Genomic DNA, 21,299 nt, shown 5'->3' on the forward strand with positions numbered 1-21,299 from the left:
GGTGGGTTCTAAGTGAGAGAATAAACAGCAACTGCACAGCAAACTCCCCCGTGTTGAATTAAAAGAGAACACCTGCAATGTTGAATAATCATTTATTACCATCTGGACTACTGTGTGCATTAGTTAAACTAGTCTGCAGCTAGATTAGGTAGTTTGACCCTGGATTTTTCTTATCTGGATAATGTTTGCTACTATACTATAGTCCCTTGCTGCAATTAGGCCTGTCACAATTACTACACAATTACCTAATCGCAGTAATTATTTGTGTAATTAATGATTGAGACAAATCAAACCTTATTATTTTAAGTCAAGGCTTTGAGCTATTCTATCATTCTTTTTTAGAACATGCTTTACCCTGATTTAGATCATGATGAATTCACAGCCTATGCCAGGAAAACAGGGCATTAGTGTGAGAATACATTCTGGATGGAACACCATTGAATTGCTGGGAATCATTCACACACTGAAGCCTGTAGGTCACCAACTGGCGTGTGTTTTGGCGGAAGAAAGAAATCAGGGTACCCGTCAAACTCACAGAGACACGAAGGACAAATGAAACAGACCGTCATTAATCTGATCTCAGAATCAAACTAGAGACCCCACTGTGCTACCCACTGTTCTGGTGCTCTGAACTATAATCTCTCTAGTGATTTTTTTTTTTTTTTTTTTTTGCTTATGAAAATTGAGAAGAAAAACAGTTATTTTGTGCATACTGACTTTTATTTATTTTTTCACAAAATTTGTTAAAGCAATAATTAATAATATATACAGTGGGGCAATAAAGTATTTAATCAGCCACCAATTGTGCAAGTTCTCCCACTTAAAAAGATTAGAGAGGCCTGTAATGTTCATCATAGGTACAATTCAACTATGAGAGACAAAATGAGAAAAAAAATCCAGAAAATCACATTGTCTGATTTTTTAAGAATTTATTTGCAAATTATGGTGGAAAATAAGTATTTGGTCAATAACAAAAGTTCATCTCAATACTTTGTTACATACCCTTTGTTGGCAATGACAGAGATCAAACGTTTTCTGTAAGTCTCCACAAGGTTTTTACACACTGTTGCTGGTAGTTTGGCCCATTCCTTCATGCAGATCTCCTCTAGAGCGGTGATGTTTTGGTGCTGTCGCTGGGCAACATGGATTTTCAACTCCCTCCAAAGATTTTCTATAAGGTTGAGATCTGAAGACTGGCTAGGCCACTCCAGGACCTTGAAAGGCTTCTTATGAAGCCACTCCTTCGTTGCCCGGGCGGCGTGTTTGGGATCATTATCATGCTGAAAGACCCAGCCACGTTTCATCTTCAATGCCCTTGCTGATGGAAGGAGGTTTTCACTCAAAATCTCATGATTCATTCTTTCCTTTACACAGATCAGTCGTCCTGGTCCCTTTGCAGAAAAACAGCCCCAATGCATGATGTTTCCACCACCATGCTTCACAGTAGGTATGGTGTTCTTTGGATGCAACTCAGCATTCTTTCTCCTCCAAACACGACAAGTTGAGTTTTTACCAAGAAGTTCTATTTTGGTTTCATCTGACCATATGACATTCTGCCAATCCTCTTCTGGATCATCCAATGCTTTTTAGCAAACTTCAGACAGGCCCGGACATGTACTGGCTTAAGCAGGGGGACATGTCTGGCACTGCAGGATTAGAGTCCCTGGCGGCGTAGTGTGTTACTGATAGTAGCCTTTGTTACTTTGTTTGAGGTTGTGGACAGGTGTATTTTATACTGATAACGAGTTCAAACAGTTGCCATTAATACAGATAACAAGTGAAGGACAGAGGAGCCTCTTAAAGAAGTTGCAGGTCTGTGAGAGCCAGAAATCTTGCTTTTTTTTGTAGGTGACCAAATACTTTTTTTCCACCATAATTTGCAAATAAATTCTTTGTTCAATGTGATTTTTGGGATTTTTTTGTACCTATGATGAAAATTACAGGCCTCTCTCATCTTTTTAAGTGGGAGAACTTGCACAATTGGTGGCTGACTAAATACTTTTTTGCCCCACTGTAACTATTATATATTTTTGTCATGTATTTAAGACAACTTACCAAGCTGGTGCTATCAGGCAGTGAGACAATGATCTGGGCATTGTGGTCCCAAATCATCCTCCAGAAATCTTTCACAGTGTTCGGCAGAGGACTCTGAGTAATGATGTACTCATTGCTGTTCTGATATCCCTGGAACGAAAGTCAAAATATTCAGAGAACACAAATAAAAATATTCTGAAAAGAATGGGTTTTCCAAACACCAAAATAGATTTAAAACAGAAAAATTGTAATTGTAACTTTACTGTTGAACTATCTCAAGCAGTGTATCTTCTGATTAACATTGTGCTGTAGAATACTTTATAATAGAACAACCTCCAGATAGAAAGCAAAACATCATTAAAAAATAATTATTATAATGTGTCAATGGCTCACCATAATATAAGAAGCATTGATGTAGTCTGAGGTCTCTTCTGATGTTGCAGACAAACATACTCTGCATCTATCCACTAAAATACACCAAGCACCATTAAACTTGGTTACTGCTGGAGTTGTAATATATGCTTTTTTACTAATTAGAAAAAAAATCTATATTTGATTTGAACTTATAGTGAAATTAAGTTTAGTTGAACAAAATTACAGCATGTTGAACAACAATACCACAACAAGGTTAGGAATCTAGACTCATGACTGCTTCATTTATTTTAAACCTATAACAATCACATGAACTCCATGATGTAAGTTCTGGAAACTCACTAGGTATCAACGAGCAGGTTCTGTTCTTGTCTTTGTTGCAGTCTTTTAAAGCAGCAGTGAAATCACCTTGCTTGGTATTTGTCTGACTCACCAGCTGCAAAAAAAGAGATATGTCCCTTTATCAAACATCAAAAGAAAGAACAAGAACAGTCAGAAATCACAACAAAGTGACTCTCATTTCTCTCTATATTCCTCTCTGCTTGACTGAGCTTGCTTGGTAGAGGTAAGCAGCTTTATTTGCAGCAATTACTGCACTGTATTAGAGTTTGTACTGTGTTGCTGTATGAACTTTATATTGACATTTTGTAATGTGACAGCTATTTTTGGCTAATTAACCTATGAGAGATGTTGTTAGCTGTTAGTCAGCCTTAAGCACTATACCATTTAGTGTGTGATTTGAAGCAGATCCTACTTGTACAATCACTTTCATACGTTTCATACATTTAATAATTTTTAGGGTTTTTTTATAATTAGTTGAATATTATATACTAATATAGTAGTTGAAAAAAAAAATTGCACCTTCGGGTGACGAATCTCAGCTCTGTTGCTTGGATATTCTACTTGCCTTAAACTGCTTTTCCAGGCACATTGTGCATGAAGGGCCAGTAGTGAGCAGGTCGTTAACATAACTATGAATATGGCTAGCGGGCACATCTGTCTCTCCACTCAGGATTGCTTCCACCAGTGCATCATGGATGAAGATGTACTGCTCCTGCAAATAAGAAGGAATACCAGATTAAATTCTATTTAATTTGTGTAGTACTTTTAACAGTAGGCATTTTCGCAAACAACAGCAGTGGGTGCCAAGAACAGAAATCTAATGCTGGAGTGGTCACCGGATCAACAATACTGGAAATCCTTGTAATGGCTCCGGACATGATTAGTTGATGTATAGTTACATGAATCTGCAATGTTCCTAATAAAGTGGCCAGTAAATGTATGTTCTCTGTAATCTTTTCATTGACAGTCATTAACACATTATAGCCCTGATTGCTTACCTCAGTTTGCACCAGGTAGTTCCTCTGTGTACGGATGTGTTTAAGAAAGCCTATGATGTTCACCTGACCCTGCTCTTCTATCTGCTTCAGCATACTGTCCAGGACAATGTACGTGCCTGTTCTCCCCACACCAGCACTATACACATACACATGAATAAATCATATGCAGAGGGTAGAAAATAAATCAAGAAAGTTATATCATATTGTACTTTGGATGCACCCACAGTAGACTGTTGTATGTACTACATGGTCTATACTGTGAATTGAATGTATACTTTAGGGGATGTATTGACCTCCAAGAAAGAATATTGCTGAAAAAAAAAAGTTTTCTCCAATTCCTTTTATATCTTTAAATTAAACTTAATGTACACATTTTGGTTTCTTAACTAATTAGTCATTTTTCAATAAACCACTAAAAATATTTTCCTTTCATTACAGTATAAAGGTTTATTGAAACATTTATATGTAATTCACCATAAAAACCTAAGGTATTCAGTGCATTCAATTTAGACATCTCATTTGTACAATATATTTTAATTAAACAAATGTGCGTAGGCAGCTTGTAAACTCAAGTGTAAGTAATGAAGCCTAATAAATACCAACTGTGTGTAACCTCTGTATGCATGCTTATTTAAATACAAACACAACTACAATTAACAGCATATGAAAGTAAGCATTGTCAAAGGCTACCAAAATGAGACATTGTTTGCCAGTGCCAAGGAGTAAAATCAAATGGAGTAGCACTCAAACCCAAATAAAACTTCTCTGAAACAGGTTTTGAAATATTTAACAAATGCAGGTACAGTATAGGCAATATAAACGTAAGATTAATAAATGTAAATTTACATCAATGCAGGCAATATCCTGAGCAACTGGTGTGAGAAAGATCATTGATTCTGTAGAATTCTAGTCAAGTCGGGAGTAATATTTTTGATTGTAATTCGGCTGTTGTTTAGTATATTTAATACGAGGAAAACTATACAAGTTTTCTTTCGGATGTGTGAAAGTAATGGTAAATTTGCTCTGTTTTTAATGATTACTATATTGTGTTAAAACTGCATGGGTCACTTAATAATGTTTATTCATTTCTAAATTATTATTTAATACCCAGATTCAAATTAAAACTCAAGCATTGCAGTAAATGACAAGAATTTGTAATTATTTGTTAAGACAGATCGATATAAAATGTGTTAATATAAAGTTTTACAAAAAAGTCACTTACAATTTTGATAAAAAAAAATCAGCACACATATTAATTATTTTCATTTTAAATGCAAGCTAGGAATAAAAATCTAATTTTAGATGGGATCTTTAGTTCTGATGCTTTGTTTTTGGCATACCTGCAGTGTATCACAATGGGCCCCATGTCCTGTGTCCAGGCTCTAGAGGACTTGCGGACAAATGAGAGTACAGGCAAAACACTCTCAGGCACACCAGTATCTGGCCACTGAGTGTAGTGGTACTGCACTACTGTCTTTTCATTAGCACGAGCTTTCTGAGAAGCCTAAGAAAAGATGATAGTGGCAGTATAATGAAAGAAAAAACTTACAAAAGGAAAGATGAAGTGAATACATTTCCTCTGACAAGTACAGAGAACAAAATGTATAAACAGTTTGAGAAATTAAAATACTCTGGATGACCGTACCTTCTTTACATGTGTGTTTCGTATGGTGAAGGTTCTTTGGGTGTAATAAGCCATGACCTTGGTGCTCTTAACAGTCACAAGGAAATGGCCATATTCTTCTTGGCTTTCCAATGGCCAGTACTGGTCACATTTTCTCTATAAAAAAGGCAAAATAAAGATTATCAAAAGGAAAAATATACATTTTCCAAAAAGCAAGACTCATTATTACGATCAATCTGTCATTAGTGTGCTGATGATGGTTTTGTAAAAGGTCTGACACAGGAGGCGTGTAAACAGACAGTGTCAGTGGCGAACACACTGACATGTTAAAGATCATCAGAGGAAAGATTTAGAAACGGTACAAGATGGCTTACTCTGCCTTTCTCCACCAGATTTGTGATCATGACGATTATGCCAACATTCTGCTCCCACACCATCCTCCAGAAGTCCACAGTGCTCGACTTCAGGGGGCCCTGAGCTGCTATGTAAGCCCTCGGTTTATTAAAACCCTGGGAGGGCAAAAGAGAGTCGGAGAGAAAGAGAGCGAAAAGAGATGAGATCAGTGGTATATGAGACATTTGGTGGTAGTATAATAACAGCAATCTGCTCTGTATTTGAGAAATTGGATTCACACTTTGCTATGTGATTATGGTAAATGATTGAAGCTAAGTTTAACCTAGACCTCCACAGGTCATGTTAAATCAAGTAATATTATGTTACCTTTATGTAACAGCCATTACTCTTAATTATCTCTCACTGACTATAACCATAAGCACACTAATGCTATAAGCACACTCAAGATAATCAAGATTACCTGTAGCACCTCTGACCAAATACTCACATCCACATAGTTGGCATTAATATAGTCCCCTTCACTCGTTCCATCTTTATCAGTGTGGGTTAAAAGTCTGACTCTACTGTGGTCATCTAAAAAAAAAGAAAATACAGCCAAACATTTGTCCTCATGTACTGTGTTTAAACTTATTCCTGTCCTTATTCCTTATATACTGTACAGAAGTAAAAATATTTATACTGTACTGTCAACACAGAGAATGTCAGTAATTATTTCAGTTTCGCATACAGGCTAAAATGTTGACATATCGGTTCTTGCTCTTGTTATCAGGGTGAATGGAGCTGTCCGTTGTAGTTTCTAGATCCACAGTGCATGACTGAATCTCCTACAAATAAACACACATACACACTCAAATACACTCTGTGTCCAAGAAATACAAAACCATAGGTGCCATCTAACTCAAAATAAGTACAAATCAGTGAGTGTGTGAAGCACGCAATGAAACAACACAAGCCACTGTAGAACGATATCAAATGCAGTCAGAACAAATAAAATAAAAACGGAGATGTGGCTTACCTCAAAATATTCTTTCAAAATCTAATCAGGGAAGTGAGAATGCACAAAGCACAGCAATGAAATTCCATGACACACAGAGCACAAATACAGGGCAAACAGTATCGCAATAAAGCACAAGCAGAAGATTTTTATAGCATGCCTCATGCACTGTGTGGGTTTGTGCTGGTGTAAAACCAGCTCTAAAGCGTTCGGAAATGTCTTTAATATTAATTTAAAATATTATACAGTGGAGTATCATCTGAAATCTATTACTACTTATAATGATAGGTCTGTTTAGTAATGATTCATGTTAACATTCATATTAACTACCAGCACAAACAAATTTAAACATGTACAGGAAACATAGGCAAGTGTACTTTAATTTACCTCTAGATCATTTAAAGGATTACAAAAACTGGAATAAGGACATTCTGAATGGTATAGTCTATAAGGCAAGGCTGCTGTGTATATGATCTGACTATAAAATATATTTACATTTTGGTTACATTTTGGATCATATACTCATTCTACTGAATATCCAAAGACTGGTGACAAATTAAAGGAAAAAAAAAAAACACATACGATTTTGGACTATCACAACACAACAGCTTTAATGTACTTTGGGGTAGATTCAACAAGTCTCTGAAACATCATGTTTTGGTGGAGAGCACTAGCACATCACTTCAAAATTTCCCATTGGTGCAAAATCGGGTTGAGCTCAAGTAACTGTGAAGATTGTATCATATAATGTACATAATTTTCATACTCATCACATGATTCTGTAAGCCCTTATGCGCTGTGTTGGATGACATTTTTATCCTGAAAGACTAATCACTAACCAATGTAAAAAAAGAAATAAAAAGAATTTTAAAAATCATCAAGATGATCAGCAAGTCGCATTTCCGCCATGCAGTTCCAGATCCAGGTCTCAATCCTAATCTGTGCAAAATTACACATTCTCCCCATGTCTGTGTGAGTTTCCTTTGGGTTTTGAGTTTTCCCCCAGCCTCCCAAAACATGCATATTTGTGGATTGCTATGCCTTCTAATATGAAGACCAATGCATGGTGGGGATGACCTGGCATTCATGTCAGGTAAATTCTTGTACTAGTGTTCCTGTAAAAAGCATCACTATAAGCCACTTTTTTAGGTTACTTCTGATGAAGGCATGAATGAATAAATGAATGAATATATAAAAGGTAGAATGACATTGCATTGATTTGCAGTGACCCTATATGTCTAAGGGATGAAGTGGACCCAAACACACCAGCATTACAGAAGTACATTTTCCTTTAATATGTCACGTATCTTTATGTTCATTTGCTAATAAAGTACATGTTTAAAAATAGCACACAAACTCAAACAAATAAGCAACAAAAACAAAACATTAATACAACAATGCATAATGTTGGCAACAGGCAAAACTTTTCTGATGTGGTGTTTTGTTTTCTGGTTAAATATAGGAATGGCTAGCAGATTTACAGAAAATTACTACTGAAACCCAATTTAAGGCCTTAAGAATCTCTTATATTTCAGTCAAAGTCTACCTGAACCACTCTAATTATCTAATTAAGAGCAAGTGAATAGAGCTCAGGAGTGGGGGTGGTTTCATTTGGACAATGTTTGATGCTAATTAAGCTTTCCTTGTGTACTAGTGTATTTTTGTGTGCATCTGAGTGGAACACCGGAATAAGAGTAACAAGCAAACAAACAATTCTGTGACTTAATTATTCTTTTAAAAAAGTTGCCAGCAATTAAAGTTTATACATGACTGAATAGGGCAGGCCATATGGGCATGAATTAACTAAATCGGTTGAAATGTATATGTGTGTGTGTGTGTGTGTGTGTGTGTGTGTGTGTGTGTGTGTGTGTGTGTGTGTGTGTGTGTGTGCGCGCGCGCGTGTGTGTGTGTTTTTTGTTTTTGTTTTTTTTACTGTAATCTTTAGAGGAAAATTATGTTCTAACTAATCGAAACACTGATGTGCTGAAGTTGAAAAGCATATGGTTGAGAGAACAGAAAGGTATGAAAGGTGTCTACAAATGCACTTTGAAGAGTCATTAAAATTATTCCCACATACATTTGCTTATGTCAGGTCATTTTCTAAAGGTGACAGAGAACACACCTCAAACTCTCTGTAGAAGGACTTGGTGTCATGAAGTTCTGTAACATGTTGGACAAATTGCTCTGATGAAAGAGGTTCATGCTCATCTGGGTGAACAGAGAGAAAATATAAATGTTATCAACAGTTAATTGCCTTTATGGCTTGCATTCTCAGACCTAAGAGACAAGCTGTTTATGATCACATAACACACACTTTATTTTTGACATATACAAAAAGGTGAGTGTAAAGAGAATAACCTGTGTGACTTAGCATAGGAGAAGAGGAGGATATGACTCTAGGGGATGTGTTGTCGTCTATGTAGAAATGAGCAGTCTGAAAGCACATCCTGTGGAGAAAATGACAAACCAAATCATTAAAGCATTAACCAGGATGGGTCAAACCAGTGCAAAAGCAAAAGGTGCTTAGCATACAACAATACATCTTAAGATAAGATGGAGGAAATGCATTCATGACCCACTATTTAGACTTGTTTTTTTTTTTTCTTTATAAATAAAGGCAAAAGAAAAGACATCAAGTGCAAACTGAAAATTGTACTTCACCAATATAGTTCAAAGAAGGTTAAATTTAAACAGAAAACACAAACGAATATGTAGGTGGTTCCTATTTGGCTTCTTATTCTGTAGCTTTTTTATTCTCTACACTTTCTCAGCTGAATGTAATGAAACAGTTATGAAGGCAAGAATCCTTGATTTTTATAAGCCATAAGCCATCTCATTATGTTTGACATAGAATTACAAGCTCCAAATAAAAAAAAAGATGTTCAATCTAATCAAGAAAAAAATATTTAACAGAATCCAAACCACGCAACAGATATTCTGATTAACCTGAACATCACTGTACATAATAGCAACTTCTTGGAAGGGATTACAAGAGAAACGTCTGCCCAAATTAATCACTGACATTTGATGTCCTGAATGCTTGAATTATGTGCTTCAAGTGTGCATCTGTCCACAACACAAATCAACACCATGTAACTCCAAAGGAATAAGCAGTGAAACACAACACACATTGCTACCCGCTAAGCCAACAGAGGACACACACACACACACACACACACACACACACACACACACACACACACACACACACACACACACACTTCAGGCCTCTTAGACATAATCACAACCCTTTTCAACACAGAGCCACAAGCAACAGATCAGCATCTTGGAGATTTAATCACAGGCTACAAGATTAGCAACTTAATCTCACCCAGTGCCCATGGTGTAATAACGCAAGCCAAACACAAACAATATGATAAGGACTCAAGAGTTCCAACAGGAAGGGAAATGGACAGTCTCATGCAATTGAACTGTTTAGTCAGCAAAATCATGTCTTTGATTGGATTGTAAAAACTGCTTATTTCACAGTTGAAATTGATATCAGAGAGAGAAGTTAAGGATTGTTTTTCTTAATAATTTTGGGTTAAAATATCACCTCATTACAAAAAAATTTTCACATCCAAATATGAACATCCTAAACATATCAAGTGTCAGCCATATGACAACGTCATAATTCATTGTCAATCACTCTCATGAGGGAATGAGGACAAGCCACCAGAATGAATTCTCCTCTTATATATCCACACTAGCCATCACCTATTAATAATGATAATCAACAGCACTCTTTAGGAGGACATTAGACTTGCTGTGTACATGTATAGCAAAAAAAGCAGCTATGTGCTCATGTTGCTCATATTGAACAAATATGTATTAAAAAGGACACTGTAACAGCTGTTAAAAAATTATAATAAATGAAATATATATCATGTATCATGGTCAGCAAGTCTTATGGCCCCATATATAAAATTCACCTCCAATAGATGAGAATGCCAATTAGCATGATAAGGCAGAGGCAAGTGAGGGTCGAGATCACAGCCAGAGGAACCACAGCTTTTTTTTGATGCTCCACACTGGACACCAGACCCACCCTAGACTCATGACTACTGTTACTGGCATCTACAAACAAAAGAAAAGTGAAGAAAAATAATATTGAAAGTGTGATATGATGCAATGAAACACGACAATCAAAGGCATATTATAAATGTGTATATAAATAAATGTAAATATATATATATATATATATATATATATATATATATATATATATATATATATATATATATAAAACACCTAAACAAACCAAGCTACAAGACTTACCATGTAGTTTTATTCAAAACAGAACTTAATTCACTGATATCTATGACAGTCTGCATATTAAAATAGATATATAGGAATATTAAGGATCTAATTATTTTAAGAGATTAATCATTATATTAATCAATGCTAAACAGGATAAAGTGTTAGAAACAATGTAAAATGTAATTTAAAGTAAATCAAATGATCTGAAATCACTGAGGTTATTAGTCACTATATTAGTCATTAGTTCTTACATGTTCATTGCACTGACCAGACCAAATTTAAAGTTCCAGAATATTTCATATCTACTTGCAATAAACCCCCCATAATTATTTTAAAATAATATTTATTTATAATAAATAAATATTACAAAATAATATTACAAAAATATGCATTAATAGTCTGCTCCTGGGCTTATGAGATCTAAAAGAGTAGAACATTTTGAAAGATCACGACCTTCCCTAACCTTCAACATACATGACCCTGTCAGTACAACACAAGAAAATTGGCACCAGCTGTAGCCTACTGATGTGTCATAGCAGGATTTCTACTGCTCTCTACTGGACAAACACTGGCATGGCTTGTGGATTTTACCAGAAGCACTTAATATAAACTCAAAATAATAATAATTTTAATAAATATATAATATATATATATACTTTATAATATATAAATAATATAAAAAAAATAATAAATAAGCGTAAATATTCTTGGCAAAATGCAGCATATATAATAATGAGATAATTAATATTTTTTTCTAAAATCATACCAACCTCAAATCTAACATTTTTAACATTTGCATTGCATACATGAGGTCCAAAATGTATTTTAAATATCATGTTATTATAGACCTTTCTGTTGATTTGGCAGTGACAGCAGGCATGCCATGCTTGGGGGGGGGGGGGGGGGGTATTGTGAAGAAAAAGCACACAAGACACAAGTGAATTTGGGATTAACATAAGCAATGTGATGATGGCTGTGGGACTAGTTGACTAGTTCTTTAGACCAGCACTAGAATGAAAGAAGTTAGTATATGCGAGATTCTTAATTTTAGAAATGCTAACAAAACCGCCGAACCATACCTGATATGGCAAATTGCAATGCTTTTTTGGACTTTGCAGGCAATTTGAAACATTTTATGTTTTTAGGAGGATGCTAATTGTGCTAGTGTTTCTAATCCAGTGGAGCCCCAGAGAGTTGATAGCAGATGGCGGTATTTTTTACCTTCCACTGGTTCGTCCTTTGAATCTCTGTTAGCATGCTCTGGGATACTGAAATCAGAGGATGTCTCATTATCTGTAAGGTTCTCTCCAGATCCGCTGTTTTCTTCCTCCACACCCCCTAGTGCCAGGGTAGGGCTGGGGTGAAGGGAAACATTAAATATGGTAGCCTCTCTCTCTGACAAATTCTCACTCTCGAAATAGAAAGATGAAGAGTGTTCCTCCAGCTCCACCTCCTCAACTTGTCCTTCAGTGGAGAAGACACTGGGTAAGGAAGGAGCGGGACTCCCATCTCCTGAAGCTGAGCTCTGAGACCAATCTTGATCCACCACCCAGCCTGAGGCACTGCTATCCAGAAACCCATCAGCTGATTGTGTGAGTAATGATGTTGCCTCTGGGACCGAGGTTGGCAACACTTTAGTGGGCGCCAGTGAAACATAGGATCCAAGAACCTGTGAACTTTCACTTCTTGTGATACTGTTCATGTTGGCTGTAACAGAGAATTGTAGGTGACATGTAGGCTCTGTGGGAAAAGATAGGTCCAAGTGTGTTGTACCGTATCCATTAGTTCCAACAGTGGAGAAAGATGGATGGCCCTCTATTACACTAGACATGTCACTTATTGATGAGGAGGGCATTAGGTATAAAAACAATGATTTTGCAGAACTTGAAACATGCGGCGAGGTGCGAGAAACATCATCACTACTTTGACCAACATTAAGAGGTACCACAGAAAAATCTGAAAACTCCACCAGATTGTGTAAGAGAGAGGAGGTGAAGTAAGAAGAGTAGTCACTAGAGAAGGCACCTGACGACTGCAGAGATGGAGATACAGTGCTAAAGATCTTGGTGATGTGAGAGATATTCTGCTCTTTGTTGAACGACACAGAAAGTTCAAAGTCAGTTGAGTTGGGTAATGTTTGAAGGGGGATAGTACTGTTATACAAGGTGGCACCTGAGGCCGACCCAGACAACATGTCACCATCATCACCATCATCACCACTAAATACAGAGTCCACATTCCAATAAGACACAGAGCTGGAGGGAGAGCTGGACAGTGCAGGGTAGGAGAGCGAGTGGGGGACAGACTGTGTAGTATACATAATGTCCCAGGCTGGGGTAGATACAGACTCAGACAAAAAAGAGCTAGAGGGGATGGACACAGGAATTGCATGCAGGCAGAGCTGGGAGTCACACACAGGGGTCGTAGTGGGAGAGTTCTCACCATTGAACTCTGGTGAAAGAACACCACCAGAAGCAATGGTGGTTGTGGGGAGAGGCACAGTGGGAGTTGTACTCTGCACTTGGACCTCTGTTTGAAGGAAGGAGGAGACTGGATCTGTAGAAGAAATAGTGATTTCCCCATAGCCAAGTGAATCAGTGAACTTCCCCTCCTCTGCCACTGAGGTTGACGTGGCTGCTGCATCATGTGGACTTATTTTTACTCTATGACCCACTGAGCTGTCAGTAAGAACTTCTGAGACCACACTTGGTGCTATGCTGCTATAATCTGACTCAGAAGCGAGTAAATCTGTGGTCAAATTTGCTGCAGGGCTCATGGTAGTCAGTTGGGCAGGGTGTTTTTCTAGAATGTCTTGGTAATGGTTTTCAGTACTTGCTGCAGTTGTTTTAATATCAAAAACTGAAGGAACAGGCTGCTCTGTTGTACTTTTAAATGTACTAATAGGACTATATATGGTAGTTTGTTTATCTGGAATGCCTTGGTAAGGATATTTAGTAGATTGTGGGGTGGTTTTAACATCAAAAACTGGAGGAACAGGCTGTTTTGTTTTAGTAGTGCTGACAGTGGTCAACAATGTAGTGGGGGTCATGGTGGTGGGTTTAGAAGTTACAGAAACATCCTGATAATAATTTTCAGAAGGCTTTGGTGTTGTTTTGGGGCCAAATAATGGAGAGACATGGCGCTCAGTTGCAGTAAACCTGGGACTGGTTGTAGTGGTTTGCACTGGATAGGGTGCCTGGTTTGAGTCAGGCTGGACCCATAAGGGAGTGCTAGGATAGTCATCCTGAGAAAGAGAAAAAAAGAGATGGTTAAGTTATTCTTCAGAGTCAAGAATCAAGCTACCGCTCGTTATTTATAGTATAGGAATACTCTCGTTGTTCATATTACGCAGTACAACTTCCTTAATTACCTCTCCATCAAGTTCAAAGGGGTCAGGGTCAGGGTCTGTTTCTGAAAGAAAGTCAAAAGTAAATTAATGTGTCAATAGTATGCATTTGTAGAATTAGAGAACCTCAACAGAAAGATTTGATGTGACTAACAATACTGTAAATCATTATAATATGAAACTGTAAGTAAGATATCTGGGATTTTAATTATAAAGTTGAACAGGTTACACGTTTATGTGCATCAACAAGCAGGAGAACAGAAAACACCTTTTTAGGAAAGACATATACAGTAAAAAAAGAATCAGGAAACTCTTTTTTTTTTGTCACTCAATAACAAAAATGTAACAAAAGATAAAAGCCAAAATCAGCCTTATACATCTGAATGTCTGACACATACAAAACATTTCTCCACCCCAAACCCATAATCTTTCTTCTTTTCAATAACACTGATGATTGGACAGTATTAACATTAAATATAAAGACATCACTAATATCTTTAAACGACTAGATTAAATGTCAGTTTTGTGTCTATCAAGTTTAATGAGTTTCATTTGTAATCAATTTTTTCCTTTAAGAAAAAATTAATGTACAGCAGAACAAATAATTTTAACAATTCAGGTCACACAGACGAACAAACAAACATAAATATATATATATATATTATAGGGCAGATTTCTTATGTCATAATGATCAAGGGACACAGGAAACTGAGTATCAGAGTGGCTCCACAAACACAACAAGCAAAAAAAGGTAGTATTGTTCAGCTTACCTTAAGCAAATAACACAAAATGGTAGAAATCATTCCAGCATATTTTATGATTCATGCAACAGATACATTTTTAACGTGTGTACTGAATGTGCATCAAATAGTAAATAACAAGGCTGCTTCAATGGATACTCAGACTCCAAGACAGCAGAAAAAAAAATCCAATCTACATTAAAATGCATTAAAGCACACACTCATCCATAGATCCATTCATAGAAATATGATGCATGGATTTTTTTATGCAATACAGGTTAGTTTATTATAACAGTAGTAGATACAGATTCTCAACATTTCAGTGCATTGACACAAATTGCTGTGAGAATGTTAAACCTTCTCTGTAAGAAAATGAAGATATGCTCATAAAATGAATGACAAATAATGATCTGCATTGTAAGCATAAAAAAAGCACATAAAAAATATAAAGAAGAGAAACACCTTAGCTACGGTATGCACATAAAATACAGAGGTTCTGAAGACACAGAAAAGGTTAATGTAAAGAAACAGAGGTGAAACATATGTAGCTGCAAAATAGTCTACAAAGAAACTTTAAACAAAGATTAAACAAATATAAAACATTAAAAGAAATCGGTCAAGGACTATTAAATATATAACATCAACAAGAACTGTGTTTAAACAAGCATGTGGTGTTTTAAAAGAACAAATTTAATAGTTACTGTGCATGTAAATGATCATTTTAAAGAATGGGTGCAATTTAATGTTGAAAAAAGTGCTTGTTTTAAATAAATGGAAAACCTGGGATTCAAACTTGGTTCAGTTTGATTAATCTGAAACAATAATCCATATAAGGATTTAAAGACTGTAATCTGGAGACATTTTGACACACTGGAATTAATACTGATGTAATACATATTTCATGTGCCTGTTATAGATTGTGCTACATAAAATTACTACAAGAAAAATGTATACAAAAATTAGGAGTAAGTGGCTTTTTTTTTCATGTGAGCAGGAGTGGGCAGTCCAATATGACCTTGCAGGACAAATGCCACGTTTAACAATATGAGTATATGTTGTACGTTTTCAAGGTTCTGTGCATTCACTTATCTTTAGTGAGTGCTTTATCCTCATCAAGGTCATAGTGGTTTAACTTATAAATAGCTTTTTGGCACATAGAACAAACTTAGCATGTAAAGAAATATGAAATTCAAGTGCAAACAAAAAATTATGACTTTTAGAATTCTCTAAGGGTCAGACAAAAGTGGCTTTACAAAATAGTTTAGAGCACAGCTCTGTCTATAAGTATCAAAATACAGTACAATACTGTGATTAACCTGATTGTCGTTTAAAACAGGAAACTTGTAACGCACTTGTAAGTGCCACTCATCCAAATACCACACCACAAAGTTTCTTATACCATACCATAAGGAAAGTGAAAGCAAATAATCATACTACAGTGTACAGGACACCTGTACACATTTGTGTTTTTTTTTCTTTTTTGCTATTTTTCAGAATACCACAGTATGGCAACTCGATCTCAATAGAGATGAGCACGACGGATGTGGATGCTCTTACCAGGGTCAATCACAGGTATGTCCACTATCAGCTCATCACTCTGACGTCCATACAGACCATTAGTACACACCGCCACCACCTGCACTACATAGCTGGTGTTGGTTTCCAGGTCCTGGATGATGGCACCCTGTGACATAAAGCAAATAATATGCTGTATGTCCACTTGTTTTCCTTTTAACCTGGAAAATAATGCTTGGCAACCACTGAAATTAGGTTTACATTCAATATTTTAGACTATAATACAAAATTGGCCATATTACATTGTCTTTACTACATGATACATCCAAAATTATGTGGACACCTGACCATCACACCAATATATAAGCCATCCTTAAACTAAAAAGTAGCATTTAGATTTCCCTTAAGTAGAATTAAGAGTCCCAACCCTATTTTTCAGCATGGCAATGCCACTGGTCGATAAAGACAAAGTTGCAGTGGAGGCATTTCTAATGGCCAAATCCCTGATCTTAACCCAACTGAACAGCTTTTTAGATAAATTGACACACCTACTGAACCTCAAGGCTTCCTTACATGGCATGAATTCCTAACCCCAATAATGTTCTTATATCTGAGGGATCACCACAGCCATGCTCTAAAATTTAGTGAACAGCCTTCCCAGAAGAATGGAGGCTTAATTAAAAAAAAGGAGCAACGGTGGTACTAAATTGATTGACCAAAGATTGGTCAGCTGCCTACATCCTTTTGAACACTTTTGACCACAACATAGTTTATGTGCATAAAAAGTTTTTTGACTTTTTTTTTCCAGTAAATATATTAATTGGGTTAATGCATAACTCAATTTGATCAAAATAATAAGTTTAACGAAATGTATTGTACCACATCCTGGTCTCCGTCAGTGAGGTACTCAAATGTAGGTGGATCGTCTCCTTGTGCCTGGCGATAGGTGACAGAGTATTTCTCTATGTTTGCGTCATACACAGCCCGCGGCCTCTCCCACATCACTAGCAGACCTGTGTAGTTATGTGGATATCCCTGCACATTCTCTGGCTCTGAGCTACAAACTGCAAAAGACCAGCAGACACACTCTTTAACAACCATATTTAAACATAGTCTATAAAAGCAATATTATGTGGAATTGTTTTGGATAGTTGGCTTCGTCTTTTGTTTTCTATGGGTGTTTATCAAAAATAACATGCGTCTAAGGCTAATAAATTATTGATAAATTATTTTTCACTGTGTATTTCATTTCATCATAATGTCACTTTAACAGATGCATGCAAACAGAAGGTGTTTTTTTTTTTTTTGTACAATCATTTCTCTCGTTCACACACTGTTGGTCCTAGCACATGGTGACCTTAGCGTGGAGGGCATTCTTCACCATCTGTGCTCAGCATCTGAGACTAAACACCTCTAAAAAACAGCACTCATATACACTGATGAGGCAGAATAAAGCGGATTCGTTTTGTATACCAATTGCACAAAATAGTTTTTAGTAAATTCAACAATCTGCTTAGCATATATTTTCTGTTATCTCAAGCTTGTCTTGCAAAATTACACCAACTGAGATGAAAGCATAATAAATACTAACTGATCCATTTGAACACCAGAGGGCAGAATGTGGCCAAATAATAGCACTTTGTCAAAGATTAGTTTAAGGTTTTACAAGGCCATGAAAGAAAATTCAACATTTTGACCTTAAAATGATTCATTTGCTATTGATATTAATTAGAATTCTTATATAGTGTGTATGTACTTCTTATATAGGGAATAACCTATCACCAAACTTTATAGCAAAATACTAAACATGTAACACACCTTCAAAACACAGACAACCCTCACTGTAAGCAATAAACACATGCTTTATCATTATGAACAAACTGATTGTAATAAAAAAAATAAAAATTAAGATAAAAATCTTGGCAGCCTGGTGGCAACTGAAAAATTCAAATGACCATTAATAATGAGAATACGCCAGACCTATACAGGCATAAAGGGCAAACTCAGAGACAGTTACCTGGCAACACAAAAGTCTACTGACTTTCCGAACACACACACACACACACACACACACACACACACACACACACACACACACACACAGATGTTAAAGTGTAGCAGACAAACCCAATTGTTCGGAAGTAAGAAGTAGATTTCTCATACTGATACAGTTGTACAGTAAAAAAAAAGAAGTGCAGAATGTCTCTATAATTCTTAATGGATTTATCCCTCAGGTGTGTGTGTATAGCCTGTTAACTTGAAACGCTTGCATATAAAAAGCAAACATTTTTTAAAGCATTAATCCTTTAATTTTACTAGTTAATTATCTTTCAATGATAATGACAGTCAATAAAATGTATATCTATCTGAGTATGACAGTCGAGCTTGAGCTTTGCATTAATTTATACCTGTCTAAACATGAATATAAAAAGCAAAAAACCATACAAAGCCTGCTGACATGATCTCTTCTTCTGGGAACTGGGAATAGACAGTGGCACATTCTAGCCACCAACATAATTAAATTAAGCACTTATTACTTCAATGAGGTTAATAGGACACTACTCCAAGTATTCAAGTAAACTAAACTGGATTATATTGCAAACGCATTCAGTCTTCCAATAAAAAAAATACAGTAAAAATACATTTACTGGGAAGTATAATGATATAATATCATTAAATCTGATAATCTTCGTTCAGTCTGTCAGTTTAATGTATAACAGAAAGTCAATAAGGCCATTATAGATCACAGGTAACTGCTTAAATTGGTCAGAGTTCATTCTATTCACAGAGAAAACATAAAGCGCTAAGCACAGACTTACTATTAAAATAGCAGCCACCTTTAATTGCACGCAGTTTGACGTTTTTAATGAGACTCCACAATAGAAAATTCCTTGTAAAATTCTTTTATATGTTTGCTCAAAGCTGAGGGTTCAGTATCAAGTGTTTCGTTCAGTGTGTGTGAATGAGAATGTGTCAGTGAGTGTGGGTGTGTGTACATACTGGGTGTGAGGATCTCTTCAGTGCCGGTGTATGAAGAATAGACCTGGCCCATGAATTGAGGCTGCTGCTCTCTGTAATTATTCTGCAAGTAGTCCATCAACATCACATAACCGGACTGCTGCATGGTCATCACCTCACAAAACATCTCCAACTGCAACGACACAACACCAGAGATGAGAGATGAAACATGATGTTGTCTTTTATCAAATGTTCTTATAGTTTGCAGATGTAATTTTAGCATTATGACAAATTACACTTTTACTCGAACCACAAGATTGTAGTTTACCTCTCTTAACCTCAACATGCAGTAAAAAAGTTCAAATGATTTTCCAATTCTTTCTTTACTTACCTTTCTTGCTGTAAAAACACATAGTCATATATCACATTATAAAGAGTTGTAGAATCCACAAGCACAAAAAGGTATTCAGGAGATTCTTATCACCCATGGCCGTAACTATATTTGGTGTTTCTAGAACTGTGGTTACTTTGGTTATCAGTTATTCTGAAAAAAAGGAAAAATTGTTTTTGGCTTGAATTTTCCAGAAAGTAGCTTACATGGCAGCGAATGATTTTCCAAAACCTAATACCAAAGATCTTTTCTTCACAGTGGGATTGAATGTTTTTTACAGCCTGCAGTGATAGTTCACGACTTCAAATCTATTTCTGTGGTGAACCACAAAATACCTGTAAATCTTTTTTTTCTTTTACCACACCACTCCAAAAGCTCACACAACAAATCGTATAGTCTTTACAAACCCTGCAGTATCTTTTTCTTTTCACCTCAAAAAACAGAAAAGATATTTTCTTATGTTTACATGGTTGTCCAAGAATATGTTCCTAGTGAACTCTAAAGTTCCATTGAACTCTATTCTTATTATGAGCTTAAAGCCCATTATTCAGTAATTATTATAGATCATTCAGTACCCACCATAACTTGTTTATAAATACAGTCAATTCTAAAAAAACAAATAAAACATAAAGCATTTTTAAAAAATTGTGCTGCAGTATTTTAGTAAGCAAAAAAGCACAGTTTGCCTGGACAAGACCCTGCTTGACTTATTATATATTTAATTGTACTCAAACGCCCAGTCTTTGCGACATTTAACGTTTGAAACAAAGTGTACCATTCCCAGCTAATGTGTTGTTTTGAACAGGATGATCCACAAGTACTTACTCTTTTTCATGTGTAAACCTTCAAGCCTTCCGTTTTTCAGTAACGTCATGTGTCTACTTGTAAGTTTCTTAAGTGAAATAGCCCAAGGTGTAAATGACACACAGCAGAAAAAAGAGACTTTAACTATTTACATTCTTCTGATGTTGGCAATCTAACCCCCACCCACTCCTATACCCGGTAATGACAGTGTACTTGTAAACAAGAGACACAGTAATGTCACATTTAATTTTATGTTCCTCTTTAAAGGTATATTAACACACATATGCTGTAATATGCTGTACGGGAACATCAAACATTGTGATTATTGCCTTGGTGTAATATAGTGATTTCACCTGTGGTTCAGAGATGAACACTGTGTTTTTAAAAATAATCCACTCCACATTCTCATGGCAAGGAGGAGACGTGAGTGAGCCATTATAGATGAAGTACTTCTCCGTGGAGTTCGGCAGGAGGCCTTGTAGAACGAACGGAGATACACTGCTACTCTTTCCTGAAGAAAAGAAATTGCATAATAGATCTTTTTTTTAACTAGATATAATTTAAAAA

The 21,299-nt window shown here is 36.1% G+C and overlaps 1 protein-coding gene across 4 annotated transcripts in view; it reads right to left on the reverse strand.

Moving 5' to 3' along the window:
• The window catches only part of ptprz1a (protein tyrosine phosphatase receptor type Z1a), a 49,316-nt gene that overhangs the window by 3,386 nt on the left and 24,631 nt on the right, over positions 1 to 21,299 (reverse strand). Inside the window, exons 7-26 of one of the 4 annotated variants that reach the window (XM_083545961.1) lie at positions 21,086 to 21,243; positions 19,580 to 19,730; positions 17,459 to 17,643; positions 16,622 to 16,748; positions 14,349 to 14,383; positions 12,200 to 14,222; positions 10,651 to 10,795; positions 9,077 to 9,165; positions 8,841 to 8,926; positions 6,740 to 6,760; positions 6,452 to 6,548; positions 6,212 to 6,297; positions 5,745 to 5,879; positions 5,392 to 5,526; positions 5,087 to 5,250; positions 3,747 to 3,882; positions 3,314 to 3,460; positions 2,749 to 2,842; positions 2,428 to 2,501; positions 2,056 to 2,184 (exon numbers count right to left, since the gene is read on the reverse strand). In XM_083545961.1, the coding sequence (XP_083402087.1) occupies positions 2,056 to 2,184; positions 2,428 to 2,501; positions 2,749 to 2,842; positions 3,314 to 3,460; positions 3,747 to 3,882; positions 5,087 to 5,250; positions 5,392 to 5,526; positions 5,745 to 5,879; positions 6,212 to 6,297; positions 6,452 to 6,548; positions 6,740 to 6,760; positions 8,841 to 8,926; positions 9,077 to 9,165; positions 10,651 to 10,795; positions 12,200 to 14,222; positions 14,349 to 14,383; positions 16,622 to 16,748; positions 17,459 to 17,643; positions 19,580 to 19,730; positions 21,086 to 21,243 (4,217 nt within the window). Of the gene's footprint in view, positions 1 to 2,055; positions 2,185 to 2,427; positions 2,502 to 2,748; positions 2,843 to 3,313; positions 3,461 to 3,746; positions 3,883 to 5,086; positions 5,251 to 5,391; positions 5,527 to 5,744; positions 5,880 to 6,211; positions 6,298 to 6,451; positions 6,549 to 6,739; positions 6,761 to 8,840; positions 8,927 to 9,076; positions 9,166 to 10,650; positions 10,796 to 12,199; positions 14,223 to 14,348; positions 14,390 to 16,621; positions 16,749 to 17,458; positions 17,644 to 19,579; positions 19,731 to 21,085; positions 21,244 to 21,299 lie in introns of all 4 variants that reach the window. The other 3 variants (XM_083545963.1, XM_083545960.1, XM_083545962.1) reach the window with 3 other exon arrangements.

The sequence above is a fragment of the Silurus aristotelis genome (genome assembly GCF_946808225.1).
Source record: "Silurus aristotelis genome assembly, chromosome: 7".
Classification (NCBI taxonomy): Eukaryota; Metazoa; Chordata; class Actinopteri; order Siluriformes; family Siluridae; genus Silurus; species Silurus aristotelis.